This window comes from Halichoeres trimaculatus, unplaced genomic scaffold (assembly GCF_033239565.1).
Source record: "Halichoeres trimaculatus isolate MK-OKI-2021-1 unplaced genomic scaffold, fHalTri1.1 fHalTri1_scaffold_19, whole genome shotgun sequence".
NCBI classification, from domain to species: Eukaryota; Metazoa; Chordata; class Actinopteri; order Labriformes; family Labridae; genus Halichoeres; species Halichoeres trimaculatus.
In genome coordinates, this window is record NW_027437197.1 from 1,725,485 (window position 1) to 1,741,616 (window position 16,132).

The following is a 16,132-nucleotide window of genomic DNA, read 5'->3' on the forward strand; positions in this document are numbered from 1 at the left end:
TGTCCAATATGGAAAACCACCTCCTCTTCCACTCCCTCACAGTCACAAGGATGCGTTTAAGTACCTAAACAGGGTACCTTTTGATTTTATGTGAATCGGTGCCCGGTACTTTTGACTGAATTCGGTAGGTACCTATAAAAGTAGTTCGGTACACATCCCTAGTAACACTGGTTACACCAGCTGACCTATCACCCAATCATTTCTTTTAGGGCTGAATGATTTTAGAAAATAATCTAATTGGGATTTTTTGGACCAATATTGCAATTGCGGTTTTTCAGGGAGGACATTAATCTGTCTGCATTATTCACTTTGCAGAAGCACTAAATCAATCTAGAGTATGGCCAACACAGCAAAGTATACTGTCAACATCCAAAACAATTCTTAACTACAATTTTTAACTGAAAAAGAAAAAGGAACACTGTGAAATTTTACTGGCCTCCAGTTGTCAGTAAGAGAAAAAATTATACAGAAGAAAGAGAACAAGGGGTATTAGGGAAGGAGATTAGGGCCATGGAAAATAAAAAAATAAAAAAAATAAATAAAACATCCAAATTTAAGAATTCTGATGTTTATCTTAAAAAATTAATTAATTAATAAAAAAATTGGACTTTTTTTTTAACTTTATTTTATTTTTCAGTGACCCTGATCCTCTCCCCTAGAACTCTGACTTTAATCTCAGAATTCTTACTTTTTTTCTCAGAAAAAATAGTAATAAAAAAATTGGATTTTTTTTACAGGTTTTTGTCAGGAAAAAAAAAACAGCGGATTGACTTTTGCAGGTTTTGAAGAAGAATGAGCACAAGTTACTGTATTCCCTCCAGGTCTCTGTTCATTAAAATGTTTTTTTATTATAATTGCAGCCTTTGTGATTTGAAAATTGCATTATATCATAGTTTGATGTCGGTTTGAATTCGATTAATTGTTCAGCTCTAATTTCTTTACATTAGTTTGATGTCACAGTAGTTTAAGGGACAAACTTGAGTAACTTTATGTTTTTACGTTTAGTGTTTGTATAAAACTCTGCATCTAACTCATTATTTCAAACAGAATGAATTTAAAAAGTTGTTTTCGATCAGCAATAAATCACAATATCGTGATATTATCATATCGGAGGTTCAGTAGTTAATCAGTTTAAAGCAAGAAATGTTTAAACAGCCAAATAACGACAGATCACAACATTCACACATCATTCAGACGAGGATGAACTGATTCCTTTAATTGTTTTTTTCACAATAACACACAGAGTACCAAATGTTCCCATAAAAAAGTGACAGAGCAGATGAACGGTGATAAAATAACTCTCAGAGAAACATGAACCAGAGTTCACAGAGGAATAACTTTACAGAAACAGACAGACGTGGTCCTGAAGTGAAGAGGAGAGCAAACAGCTGGTCTCTGTTTTAATTCTGTAGATTTGAGAAAAGTTTCCCCTGATTGGTTAAATCTTTAAAATCTGGCGACAAATCTGTTTCTTTTTTTTTTAAATAAATAATTTAAATAATCTTTTTACTCAACGTAAAGACGCTCATTGGGTCTCATTCACAAACAGTGGAAGCTTTAATCGTGCGTGCTAACGTTTGACGCACTAATCCGTGATTCATCAAGATTTTCTTCCTTGAATTTGTTTTTACGCCTCAAATACACAAGATCTGTCTCCAATCCGTCATGTCTGATACGCTCTGACTAAATGCTTCGTAACATATTTAAACTGTCAGTACAAGAAAAACGTCTGATTGAATTCAATAGTAAAAACTGTTTGTGCTGTGAAACACAAACAGTGATGAATCATTTTATTTTTTACATTTCTACACATTTATCAGTGAACGAGGCCCAACGAGAGGAAAAAGTGCGAGTGCTTGGATCTTTTCTCTGCTGTTGGTCAGAAAATCAACGATTAGATCGACCCAGAGGAAACTCCTTTTCTTGTTTTTGTGGCTAACGGGGACATTATCCTAAATTAAGACGAGCTTATTGGCTCTCAGGGCGTTAATGAGGACGTATGGCACAGGTTTGATCAGAATCAACACCAAACGGACAAAATGAGCTTATAAGGACGTCAGCGATCAGATCAGTCTGTGTGAACCGTTCATGTAGTGGTTGAGATCTTTTAAAGACAGATCGTCTGAAGGTCCCTGTAAAAACACGACTCTCTGGGTTTAAAGTGTCTCTGAGTCTCTGAAGAGTCCAGACCTGTTAGAGCTCCACCTCCACCGTGTCGTCGTCCACCTCGTTGCCGGTGCTGAGGACCGACCCCGCCACTGTCGGTCTCCTCGCAGGCGGATCAACAGGGACGGAAAAAGGATCCAGGTCTGCTGACTTCTCCTGACGACTAAGGAGGAAAACGAGGTTTGAGTTCGATATTTGATAAAGATTTAAAAATAAAAGCGTCTGAACGTGAAGCTCACCTTGGGCTGAAGCTTGACCTTTGACCTTTGCTGACTTTCTCAGTGTTTGTGAGCGTGCACGGAGATTTACTTCCTGAAACACAAAAACAGACACATGAAGGCTCCTGAAAACGAAGACTGGAGACCTGTGCTGGTTTTTCTGTACCCTCTATCTTCTGTTTGGGGTGTGGCGAGCGGTTTGGGCGCCGGTCGGAGCTCACGTAGGACACGGCGTCCTCTCCTTCAGCTGCAGCCAGCAGCGAGGCCCGGTAGTAGATGAGCGGCTGCCAGCTCTCCTCCCTGAGGTCGACGACGTGCTCGGCGGCGTGTTTCTGCAGGTAGGAGAAGCTGCACACACAAGAGGAGCCTCAGAAAAACCGCTCAGCAGGTCTAGACCCTGGTCTGACTCTGGTTTCAGGACTTACACGGTTTTCTTGTCGGGGCGCAGCAGCTTGCAGGAGAACTCGCTGAGGATGGTCAGGTAGGAGAGGTACGGCGGCGTGGGGGTTTCTGGGGTCTGACTGAACTCCTGGAACACGAACTCGATCCCGTTCCTGCACATTTTCACAAACACACACACCTGAGGCAGGAAACCAAGAGCCAATCAGAGAGGAGGAGAGGACGAGGCGCCGCACCCACCTGTGGATCATCACCACGCATTCACGAAACTTCACAAGGTCCCCGAATGTGAGAGCGAAGCGCCTGGCGAGCTCCTTGATGCTGGTGAAGGTCTGGACTCCTGGGTGGGCTCTGCCGCCGCTCTCCTGCTCCCGTTTGAGGCGAATGACGAGCTGCGAGGAGGAGGCAGAGGCGTCAGACTCAGAGCGAGTCAGAGGAGCTGAAGGTCGGTTTTTACTCGGTTACCTGCTGCAGACAGAGCACCAGCGTACGAGCGCTCTCGATCTTATCCACCTGCCGGGTCCGGTACACCGTCTCCTTGATGATGTCACCAAAGTCGTTGTAGTACTGTGGACGGAGGGAGACGGGGTTAAACAGGTCAGTCCAGACGGACTGGTCTGAGTATTTCAGAAACTGCTGATCTACTGGGATTTTAACCCACAACCATCTCTAGGGTTTACAGAGAATGGTCCCAAAAAGAGAAAATATCCAGTGAGCAGCAGTTCAGTGGGACAAAATGCCTTGTTGATGCCAGAGGTCAGAGGAGAATGGACAGACTGGTTGGAGCTGATAGAAAGGCAACAGTAACTCAAATAACCACTGGTTACAACCGAGGTCTGCAGAAGAGCATCTCTGAACACACAACACGTCCAACCTTGAGGCAGATGGGCTACAGCAGCAGAAGACCACACCGGGTGACCCTCCTGTCAGCTAAGAACAGGAAACTGAGGCTACAATTCACACAGCAACACCAAAACTGGACAATAGAAGATTGGAGAAACGTTGCCTGGTCTGATGAGTCTGGATTTCTGCTCCACATTCAGATGGTAGGCTCAGAATTTGGCCTCAACAACATGAAAGCATGGATCCATCCTGCCTTGTATCAACGGTTCAGGCTGCTGCTGCTGGTGTAATGGTGTGGGGGAGATTTTCTTAGCTCACTTTGGGCCCCTTAGTACCAACTGAGCATGGTTTAAAGTCCACAGAAAAAAAAGGAAAAAAGGAAAAAGGAAAAGAGAAAAAAGGAAAAAAGGAAAAAAAGAAAAAAGAAAGAAAAAGGGAAAAAAGAAGAAAACGAAAAAAAGAGAAAAGAGAAAGAAAAAAGAAAAAGAAAAAAAAGGAAAAAAGAAAAAAGAAGGAAAAAGAAAAAAAAAGAGAAAAAAGAAAAACAAGGGGGGGGAGAAAAAAAAGGAAAAAGAAAATAATTTAAAACAAGGGGGACGAAAGAAAAAAGAAAAGAAAAAAGAAAGAAAAGGGAAAAAAGAAGAAAAACTAAAAAAAAAGGAAAAAAAGGAAAAAAAAAGATAAAAAAGGGGAAAAAAAAGAAAAAAAGAGAAAAAAAGGGAAAAAAGAAAAAAAAGAAAAAAGGAAAAAAGAAAAAAAAGGAAAAAAAGAAAAAAGAAAAAAAGAAAAAAAAAGAAAAAAAAGAAAAAAAAGTCCACAGTCTACCTGAGTTTTTGATGCTGACCATGTCCATCCCTTTATGAGCACAGTGTACCCATCTTCTGATGGCTACTTCCAGCAGGATAACACTCCATGTCATAAAGCTGGAATCATCTCAGATTCCAGCTTGCAGGTGATGATGTCATTTAGCGACAGCCAATGGCAACTTTACCTACTGAGGACTTAGCAACTCTGGTAGAGACTTTGGGAAAACGAGCAGTAAATGGTCAAACTGCTGCGACGTGGACTCTCTATGTGGGGCAGGCTAACCTGGCTACACTAAAAACATCTCATTTCACGCTGAATGAAAACAGGTGTTAGTGTCTTATCTTAATTAAAAACATTATCCATTAGAGTTCATTTGAGCCACAATCACCTGACAGACAAGGGAAAAGTCTTATTTGAAGATATTAAAGGAAAAATGAAGCATGGATTGTTTGTAAAGAGTAAAAAAAAAAACTTCCAATGAGGAAAAAAACTTTCCCTAAAATGTGTAACTGTCCCTTTAAGCTCTGGGTTTACCTTCATGTAGAACATGAACACCTCTGCAGCCACGCTCATCTCCAACACGCCGTGAACCACCAGTTTGCAGAAGGCCGCCAGCAGGTTCCTGCGCCTGTGCAGCTCCTCCAGCCGCTCCTCCTCCGAGCGTTCGCTCACTGGGGGTCAGACGGCGCCGGGACACGTGGAGGGACGTGAAGAAGAGGAAGAGGAGGAAAAGAAAGAGTGATTCATCAGAGAGCAGAGAACAAAGCCGCGTCATGGAGCCGGCGTGTGAGCTGGTTTCAGGACGATGGCTTTAGCAGGTGGAAATCAAAGATAACAGCGCGCAGAGTTATGGTTGTGACACCATGTGGCTTCAATCTTTCTCCGGGCTAATAAAACGGCTCGAGGTGAGCCAGAGTTAATGGAATTTTCTCACGGAAAGAGATCGGCCTGATTTTATGATTTAACTCTGCGCCCTGCCCTCGCAGTGATCTCTGATCCAGCAGCTAATAGAAAACACCGTCTATATATATCGCTGAGGCATAACCAGGCAAATCCAATAAAACAATCGCTTTTTATTACATGTTCAGAAACCAATAATCCCCCTATTGCATTTGGTTGAACATTTAAGAGATTCCCACCAGGACGGGCGGCCGCAGCTCTCTCTGAACTGAACTCGGCCATATTTGGATGCAATAAGTCTGAGAGCGAGGAGCTGCTGTAGGATAATAAACGTCTTTACGTTTCAGAAAGACACGGATGAAATCACGAGTTCAGCTGGAGGACGACGCACAGAGGAAACTCTGCAACATCAAGACAACAAAACAACAACAAGAAAGGAGAAGAGACAACAAAACACAGGAAACACCACCAGAACAACAAAAAGCAGAAACAACAAAACACAGAAAACACCAAAAATACCAACACAACAAAACCACAGAAACAACAAAACAACAAAACATCAGAAACACTGTGACACAAAAACTCAGAAACAACAAAACACAGAAAACACCAAACAAAACACCAGAAAGACAAAAACTACACGAAAACAAAAACTGCAGAAACATCAAGAAAACAAAACAACAAAAACGTCTAATCTACAAAACACTGACACCAAAACTACAAAACAAAACAACAACACAAAAACAAAAAAAACTGAAAAACACTGACACAGTAAGACACCAAAACTCAAAAACAACAAAACATCGGAAACATCTAATCTACAAAACATTGAGTCACCAAAAACTCTAAAAACACCAAAATGACAAAAACATAGAAACATCAGAACAACAAAAACACCAAAACAATCTCCCAAATGCCAAAACTACAAAAACACAGAAACAAAGAAACACCTAAACTACACAACAAAAACAGCAAAAACACATTGGAACAACAAAATAAAGGAACATTGAAACAACAAATACAACAAAAACACCAGAAACACAGGAAACACCTCATCTAGAAACAACTGAGACACAAAAACTACACAACAAAACAACAAAACACCAAATCACGAAAACGACAAAACATAGAAACATCAAAACTTCAAAGTAACAAAACTACAAAAACACCAAAGACACCAAAAACACAAAAACAAAGAAACACCAAAACTTCACAACACAAAAATATCAAAAAAACCAGAAACACCTGAAGTAGAAAACACTGAGACTCCAAAACTACACAACAACAAAACAACAAAAACAACAAAAAAAACACAGAAACACCAAAACACCCAAAAACTTTAACTACAAAACTACACAATATAAAAAACACCAAAACACAAATGACAAAACACAGAAACTTTAAAACGACAAAATCTTATAAACTACAAAACAATGAAACATCAAAAACTCCAGAACCACCAAAACTACAGAAAACACCAAAGACACCAAAAACACAAAAACACAGAGTGAAAGAAACAACAAAACTACACAACACTGAGACTACAAAACTACAGGACAAAAAAACAACAAAAACATCAGACACCAAAACTACAGAAACAAGGAAACACCAAAACATTAAAAAACTTACACTACATACAAAACTACACAATAGCGAAAACACCAAAACACAAAAAATGACGAAACAACAGAAACATAAAAAAAAAACAAATACACCAAAACACCCAAATTTCGAAATACCAAACTGCAAAAACACCAAAATACCAAAAACAACTCAACCACGAAAACACCAAAAGAAAACAGACCTAACCAAAATAATAAAACTATAAAACAGCCAAACACACACACACAAAAAAAAAAAAACACAGACACACTAACTCAGCGCTCCTGTTTCTCTGGTTTATAAAAAACACAGCGGTGATGATCCAGCGTCCTGGACCTGGGGTCAGCTCTGGACCTCAGACCTGGTCTGTGATCAGCTGACGGCTCCTCACAGACTCATTAAACCAAACATGAGGCCGTGCAGTGAAATCCTGTGTTTGGAGCCACAGCAGAAAAAAAAAATCAGAGAAACTGAAGTCTGAGAGGAAACTATCTCAAATTTAGCATGGCGAGACTGCCACCTGCTGGACAATTACACAAAGTACTGACAACAAAACAAAACTTTACCACAGGAATAAAAAAAACAGCATCAGGGCAAAATAATCAGAGTTTGGGTTTAAAAAAGAAAAACGCACCAATGCAAAGTAAGAGAAGACACGTTTAGTGAAGGTTCATGAAACGTCTGAGGCTCCAGCTGTTCGTGTTCTTTAGAGATAAACTTTCTGTAAAATTCAAAAAGCCAAAACCTAAAAACAGCCAAATAAAGAAACCAACATTTTCTGGATGGAAAGAAATTAACCAATAAATTTAATCACTTGGAATGAAGAAGAAAAATGTAAAAAGAATGTCTTATTTCAAGAGAAACTAAAATTTTACCTGGTTCTTATCACATTTTTTACGACCTGTTTATTTTCTGTTTTCTAAATTCTTGATATAAGATTTTTTTTCTGGTGGATGTGACAAAAATTCAGTCTAATAAAAACATTTTAAATGTTTGTTTTTTTTTTGCATTTTATGCACAATTCTTCAATCTTTATCCAACATTAAATGTTGTTTTTCTTATTTTATTTATTTCCTTTTACTCCATTTATTTTTGAGTTTTTTTATTTATTCATCATGTTTTTATTTGTCTTTTAAATTATTATTTACACTTTTTTAAATGAAGCCTGATCATGGAGTCTTTTATTTGTGACATTAAAAATTTTAAATAATGGATCATCATCGTCCAGTTTCAAAATAAGTACAAAATTAAAAAAAGTTAAAAACTGATCATTTTATATATATTTATTCCACCCATTTCCTATCAGTGAATATTTCTGAATTAATTAAAAAATAAAAATAACAATAATAAATAAGTTACGTGTCACTCAAGGTCACCTGACACAACAAAGAGAGGACGGCGTGGTCAAACAAAAATGATAATCAATAAATGAGTTTTGATTTGTGATTCGAAGAAGGATCATTTAAGTTTAACTCCACATCCCTGATCCAGGATCCGTGGTTTGTTCCCATCCGGGACAGGAAGTGACCTCAAACATCAAACTGTTAAAGATCAGAGCAGAAAGACGGGGAGGAAAAACATGGGCTCTCACCTCCAGAGTGTCCGTCGCTCTCCGCTCCTACAAAGACGTGCTGGCACACAAAGGTCAACAGCGCCCTCTGCAGTTTGGGGCTGGGGGTGTAGAGCAGGGGACCGAAGGAGGTGGGATCCCACACGTGGAGCTGGTAGGAGTGAGCGGTCAGGACGTCACAGACGCCGAGGAAAGCCTGAGAGGAAGGAAGGAGGGAGAGAAGGAAAGGAGATGAGAGAGAAGCTGGAGGAAAAAGTCTCTGATCAGAAAAAGAGGTCAACGTTACCTGCTGCCGCACGGCGAGCTCAGGGTGGGACAGGAAGTGATGACCACGCTCACAGAAGAGACGCAGCTGGAGCCTCTGAGACACAGCTTTCTCCTAAAACACACACACACACACTTCAGAGTGAGGCACACTAACAATGAAACGTGACAGTGAAGCCGCTCAGACTCACCCTGGACGTCAGCGTGTCTCCGCTGGTGTTCAGAGACCAGATGATGGAGAAGCTGAGACACTGCAGCAGCTCCAGCAGGATCTTCACACACAGAGACGGAGACAGTCAGACGCCAGAAAGATGGACGACACAAAGACAAAGTGACTGCAAAGGTACCTCAGGTGGTGTTCCTCCCTGAGCGCCCTCTGCTGACAGGAGGGGAGACAGCAGCTCAAACAGCTTCCACCGCGAGAGGTCGTGACAGCTGACGAGGAGAGAAACATCAGATTAACACTCGTCACGGGAAGAAGAAGGAGTTCAGACGTATTCACAGAAAATCTGTACTTGTAGAAAGCTCTGAGCTTCTTCAGCGTGACGAGGATCTCTGCAGCTCGTCGCTCGTCAGCTGTGAAAGCGCCGTCCTGCAGCGGAGGAACAGGAAACAGTCAGAATCACAGGAGAGGAGAAGCTCTCTCCGACGCTCCGAGACGAGCGTGCACATAAAAAAAACTCTCCGTCTTTCACCTTGAGCGCGTCCTGCAGCAGCTCCGTCAGTCCGTCCGTCCAGCTCTGCAGCAGCTCGTCTCTGGCGCTCTGAGCCGCCGCGCTGCAGCTCGTCTCCTCCGCGCACAGACTCAGGTACGTACGAGCCGCAGCCTCCAGGACGGCCGGGCTCGAGTGGAGGTCCAGAACAGATCTGATCCCATCCAGCAGGTCTGAGACCACCTGAAGAGGAGGACACGATGACTTTAACACGTCTGTGTGACGGCGTGAGCGTGCAGAGGTCAGGGTGCTCACCTGTGAGTTTCCAGCTTCAGTGCACTCTGTGACGAAGAACTGAGGAATCTTCATCAGGGAGGAGACGATGTCGGGACTTTCTGAGAACTGCAGGAAAAAAAAACTGTTACACCATGCAAAGATTAAAGAGGGGTGTCCAGAGGGCCGCTTTAATACCTTAGAGAGTAACTGAGGAAGCACCACCATGAGGTGTTCAGTGAGTTTGGAGCAGTCGTCGATTTGCACCTTCTTTTCTCGTGCACTCATCACCTGAGAGGTGAAAACAGAGTTTTTTTAAAGAGGGGTATGATGGGCTCCTTTAACGTAAACATGGGTTTAAAGTTATAATCCTGGACGTTCAGACTGAGCATGTGCAGATCATCAAACCTCTACTTAATCATATGTTGTAGAAATCTGAATTCAAACTACTGCCCACTCTGGCCAATCAGAAGGCAGGGGGTTCGTGGAGCCTTAAAGAGACAGTAGCTTCAAATTCAGCAGCAGCCTCTGACCTTCTTGGCGCCGCTCCTCCCGGCCAGAACCGGTCCCTCTGAGGCCTGACGCACCGACGCGACCAAGACCTCCACGAGAACAGCTTCTTCCTCACGAGTCAGACCTGCAGACACACGGGACAGGATCAGTTCTGGGCCCTTGGGGACCTGACCCCACAGAGATCTTGGTGACAGAGGAGGGTAAGACTGACCCTGAGACTGAGACTCCTGCAGCAGCACAGACGTCAGCGTGGACCAGTCCTTCAGCAGAGCCCCTCCACAGTCCCACAGACTGTCCACCAGGTAGACCACGTGTCTGTGCAGCTGGAAACAGACTCCTGTTGGTTTAATGTCTCATTACAAACATCACAGGTGATTAAAGTCATTAAGGTCAGAGTGTTTCACCTGGGACCGCTGGTAGAACTGGAGCAGAGCTTTGATTCTGGTTAAAGTTTGATGTTTCTGTTCTTCCTCCTGGTTCAGGTCGTCCTGAGTTTCTGATTCAGTGTTGAGAATCCTGACGACAGAATTCAATGAAGGAAATGATTAATGACCAAAAGGACGTGACGTGTTTTCAGATGCTGCTGGTAAATAAAATAATTCTGTTGAATCAAAAATGAATAAATCCTCAGTTTTCAAACTTTAACAAACAATGTAATGAAACACCAGCTGTTGGACTAAATTAAATTCAGGCTGAATGGAAAGAAAAGTATGTTTTACTGAGTGTGGCAAACATTTATAACAATAATAACAAAAATACTCCTGATAAAAATAAAAATTCAGAAAAATCTGGAGAATTTAGCATCTTCCAAGTTCCAATATTATCATTTAAATCTGGTCTTTTCTTAATCTCAGTAATTATAATAAAAGTTTTTTCTTTTATTTTTTTCATTTATTTTATTTTGTTTTATTTTATTTTTATTTATTTTTTTTGGGGGGGGGGGGGGGGGGGGTATTTGTTGGATTTCTGTTTGCTTCTTGTTTGTTTTTGTTTTTTTTTGCTGGGGTTTCTTTTGTTTTGTTATTTTAATTTTTGTTTTGTTTTGTTTTTGTTTGTTTCTTTTTCATTTTTTTATTTGCTGTTTTTTTTGTTTGATTATTTTTGCTGGGGTTTCTTTTTTTATGATTTCATTTTTTTTTGTTGTTGTTTCTTGTTTGTTTTTGCTGGGGTTTTTTGTTTGTTGTTTTTTTTTGCTGTTTTTTTATTTATTTTGTTGGAATTTTTTGTTTGTTTCTTGTTCCTTTTTTGCTGTTTTTTATTTTTCATTTTTTGCTTGTTTCTTGTTTGTTTTTTGTTTAATTTTTATTTTTTGTTTGTTTGTTGTATGTGTTTTTGCGTTTTTTGTTTTTTGTTTATTATTTTGCTGGTGTTTTCGTTTGTTTGTTTTTGCTTTGTTTTGGCTTGTTTATTGTTCTTTTCTGCTGTGTATTTTGTGTTGAAATTTTTGTTTTTTGTTTGTTTTGTTTTTCACATATGTTTATAAATATCTAAATATCTTTTATTTATTTATTTCAATTTAGTTTTTGTTTGTGCCATTTTGAAGTATGGATAAACATGTCATGGATTTTTTTTTTATATTTGTATCTGAAAAACAAACAAAAAAAACATAAAAACAACCGTATGAGGGAGATGAACTCACCGTGAGTACAGCAGTTCCCCTGCAGTGGCCGCTAGAGGGCGCTGTGAGGAGTAAACAAACTGGAGCAGCTGTTCGTAGTCGTCCGAGCTGAGAACTTCGTCTGAGGTTCTGAGGAGAACAAACATCTGTGATCAGCTGATTGTTTTTATTTTAACTCTGAACTTCTGAATGAACAGAAACAAAGGCGTGTTTCACTTTGAGAGGAGCACCAGGAGCTTCATCGTCTGCATCGCCACTTCGTTGTCCTTATCCAGGGTCATGGAGATCATCCGGTCCTGCAGAGGAGACCACATTGACCCGTTACTGCACGGTGAGCTCAGTGTGTGGAGCAGGAACTGATCCCTGTACCTTGAAGCGGCTGGTGAAGAGGTCCAGTTTGGGGAGCAGCACCGGATCTCCGTACAGACCCTGGAGACTCAGCACACACTTGAGGCGAACATCAGGAACCTGAGGACAGCATGCTGGTCAGTGAGGACAGCGTTTGTCTGAGGCGAGCGAGCGTTACATCACCTGATGGCTTCACCTTGTCGTGCATCATCCAGCCCACGTACTTGAGGTAGCTGTCGTTGAGGAACGCCGAGCTGTAGAGCTTCATCCACAAACCCAGCTCCTCCATGCAGATGGAGCGGATCTCTGGCAGCACGTCACTTCACACACACACACACACACACACACACACACACAAAGTCAGATCCAGACAGCTCCACTTAGAGCAACAATTATTCAAACACTCACCGATATCTCTTCAGAAACACGCCTTTGAAGATGATGTCCATCATGTTCTCGATCTCCGTCCTCTTTTCCTGCAGCTACAGACACACACACAGACGCCGCTCTGTATCACACACACACACACACACACTCAGAGAGGATAAACTCACAGTGAATCATATCTCACCTCTGTGATCTTCTTCTGAATCCTCTCCAGCTGCACGGAGCTCTTCTGCCTCAGCGTCTTCCTCCTCTGCACCTCGCACAGTTTCTGGCTGTTCTCGATGCCCACGCTCAGACTCAGGGCCACGCCCACCAGAGAGCTCAGCAGCTTCACCGCTTAACCACCACGACCACAGAAATCACAGATCAGTTTGTGAAACGTCTCAACGCGTCAGTGCGTCTGTGTTTGGAGCCTTACCTGCCAGCGTGCAGGTGTGTCTGAAGGCTCGTACGTACGAGTCGGAGAGCTCGGCGAGCAGAGAGATGACGGTGTTCATCAGGTAGCTGTCGAATATGACGCTGTGCTGACTCTGGGTCACCAACACGGACACAAAGTCACAGAACTCAGAGTGAAACCAGCGCCCGTACGGTCCGGACTGGATCAGAGGATACTCCACGCTGTCCTGTGATCGAGAGCAAAGAGATTTCTGAGAAGTTTTTCAAAATGATGCTGAAAACAAAAACACAACCGGTTGAGGATGTGGATTTCAGGGTTACAGCACGGACCGTATCCATGGGCCATGTGACCGTGAGGATCCAGGGAAAGGCCAGAAACTTCTTGTACTGCAGACCTGCCGCCTGAAACACACACAGCCTTCAGCTTCATGGATCAAAAATGAAAAACAGAAACAGGAAGTAGAGTCTCACCTCGTCCAGCTCCTCCACCATCTTACTCATGACGTCTCCGTCCTCTCTGCTCTGACACATCTCCGCCGTGACCACACCTGACACAGACAGGAAGGTCAACACTTCACTTCCTGTTTCTGGTCTTACCTGACGTGTGTTTTCGTGCTCACCTTTGCAGCCGCAGCACTGGATGAAGAAGCTGATGAGATCGAGCAGGGAGGAGTCTCTGTCCGTGACGTACGCCTCGATCCAGTCGTCGATCACCGCCTGTTCAGACACACAGGCGTCAGATTGAGTGTGTGAAGTCTCAGATCCCGACCCGGGACGTGCCGGACCTCCTACCTGCATGGCGCTGCGGCCCATGGTGATGACCTCGAACAGCGTGACGGCCTCCACGTGTTTCCGTCTGCCGCCTCTTCCTCGGCTCGTGCTGCTGCGGCCGGCTTTGGCACTTTTGTTTGTGACATTCTCCGAGGCCGAGTGCGCTCGTTTCCTCCTCCTCTGCGGGTTTGGAGAATAAAAGCGGGAAAAAGACTTTAAGATAATTCAGATTCACAGGATTTTACAAACGTGCAGATGACTTTTTTAAAACCAAAAAACTGAAAATTTTTAAAATATACTTGAGTAATTTTTTTAACATTATTATCTCAGTTATGATAATTGTTTTGTTTGTAAAATGTAAGAAAAAATAAATAAAATCTCATTTTTATTTCTAGTAAATTTAATTTATGTCTTTGAATCCTTTATTTTTTCTTCCTAAATCTCAAAAACACAAAAATAAACCTGCAGTTAATTCCTCACACGTGAAATATTTCATTGGACTTCTTAATTTGAGTCTACTAATCCAGGTGTAACAGAGTACAGGTGTTATTAGCAGCATTGTTGATACCTCACATGTATTTATTATGTTTCAGAGTTAAGAAATAAAATTATTCTCCCCAGGAAAATTAACCTGAAACTTGAAAGTTGTAATAACTTGAGGTCTTTAAGTTGTCATTGCTGCTATTTTTTGCTACTGTATATTTGTTTTAATTTATTTACTTCTTTCATTAATATTTTTATTTTATAATTTTATTATTTTTGTTGTTGTGGATTTTTTTTGTTATTACTTTCTCCCCATTTCTATATGTTTATATAATCATTTTTATATATATATATATATATATATGTAGTACAGTTATACATTATTTTTATTGCTGGGTCTATGTTATTTGTATCTTTTTACAATAAAAGTAATAATAATAATAATAATAATAATAATCATAATGATTATAAATATAATAATGCTATTTATTTGTATTATTATGATTTATTATTATTATTATTATTATCATTATCGATAATAATGATAATAATAATAATAATAAAATAAATATAATAAAATAAATATAATAATCTATTTATTTGTATTATTGTGATTTATTATTATTATTATTATTATTATCGATAATAATGATGATAGTAATAATAATAATATTACATGTAAAAGTTTAATAAAATATTTATAAAAATAGAAATATGATAAAAAATAAAAATGTTTTAAAAACTGAATCTTGGTCTCATCCTCTGCATATCTGTCATTCCTGGATCAGAAACTGCACAGTTATTTGTGCACAAATTAATTTTGGTTGTTTGCATTAGATGATATTTTTGGTTGTTGTTCATAATAAAAACTCAAAAAGAGCCTCATGGGAGTGTGCACTGCTGCGAGCATCCTTGACCAGCCCTGCAGGACACACTGCATGCTGAATGAGCAGAGTGAAACCACCTACCACACTCTTCTGTCTGTTCTCGTTCCCAGAGTCATCCTCTGAGTGGTTGACCGCTCCAGAGGAGTTTGCTGCATCATCACTGTGAGGTCAAATCAAACATGAAATCAGATTATGTCATGAATAGGAAATAAAAACAGATGAAAACTCTCTTTAAGGATGCTTACTTCTGCTCTGAGGACCTGGATGCAGCTGCAGCAGAGGGCTCTGGGATCATCTCCTCCAGGTCTTCACACACACAGCTCAGGTGTGTGTGTCTGCATCTGGAGAGAGCATTCAGGTATCACAGCAGAATAATAACCCTGTCACAGCATCAGATGTTGAAAAGTTGATGTTTCACAGGTAGCACAGGTAGGGCAGGTAGGAAATGAAAGGGTTGTCTAAGGACAGGATGCTCACAGCTCAGTGAGGCTCACAGACAGCCCTCTCATGTCCTCCAGCTCTGCTTAAATCACACATTTTAATCCAATAACTCATTCATAACTAATGTTACCATGAAGTGCTGCTGTGGCATGTTCAGATTAACAAAGATAAACCTCAGGGAGGAGAAAACAAAGCGCCTCATCGCTCCTAAACTTTTCTAACTCACCTTCTGAACGTTCCCTGATCCTCCCCGTGTTCCCATGTCTGTGTTTTTATCGTTTAAAAGCTTCAGTTTGAAGAAAGTTACACATTAACACGAAAATCCTCCTTCTTCTCCCACAGCTCTCACAGTCAAGTCTACAGGACAGCCTAACAGGCTCTGATTGGCTAGCGCGCTACGAGGAAAGGACGTGATTGGCTGTTCTCATACGTCACTCGCTGCTTTTTCCCGCCTCTGACGGCGCTGACAGACAGAACGTGTCCGGTTGGTTTGATGTTTACCTCCCCGGTGGAAACATCTGTTGAAGTCGGGCTTTAAACGCGTGAGAGAAGAAACAGCTGAGGCTCAAAAACCGCGAAAAACTGTTTATTTC

At 41.1% G+C, this 16,132-nt stretch overlaps 1 protein-coding gene across 1 annotated transcript; it reads right to left on the reverse strand.

The window, feature by feature from the left end:
- Positions 1–1,180: 1,180 nt before the first annotated feature.
- On the reverse strand, positions 1,181–15,899 carry LOC141808356 (cohesin subunit SA-2). Its single transcript, XM_074694908.1, has 32 exons — positions 15,766–15,899; positions 15,344–15,439; positions 15,180–15,258; positions 13,750–13,908; positions 13,578–13,674; positions 13,429–13,505; positions 13,288–13,359; positions 12,980–13,184; positions 12,746–12,897; positions 12,583–12,656; positions 12,371–12,494; positions 12,196–12,294; positions 12,043–12,122; positions 11,848–11,955; positions 10,613–10,724; positions 10,420–10,531; positions 10,229–10,332; positions 9,894–9,986; positions 9,738–9,824; positions 9,465–9,665; positions 9,285–9,361; positions 9,117–9,204; positions 8,961–9,041; positions 8,792–8,884; positions 8,527–8,701; positions 4,968–5,104; positions 3,249–3,350; positions 3,024–3,175; positions 2,810–2,938; positions 2,551–2,732; positions 2,406–2,478; positions 1,181–2,329 (listed from the first exon to the last, which is right to left on the reverse strand). Exons 2-32 carry the CDS (start codon positions 15,391–15,393, stop codon positions 2,194–2,196), a joined length of 3,510 nt encoding a protein of 1,169 aa, XP_074551009.1. The 5' UTR covers positions 15,394–15,439; positions 15,766–15,899; the 3' UTR covers positions 1,181–2,193.
- Between the last annotated feature and the right edge of the window lie 233 nt (positions 15,900–16,132).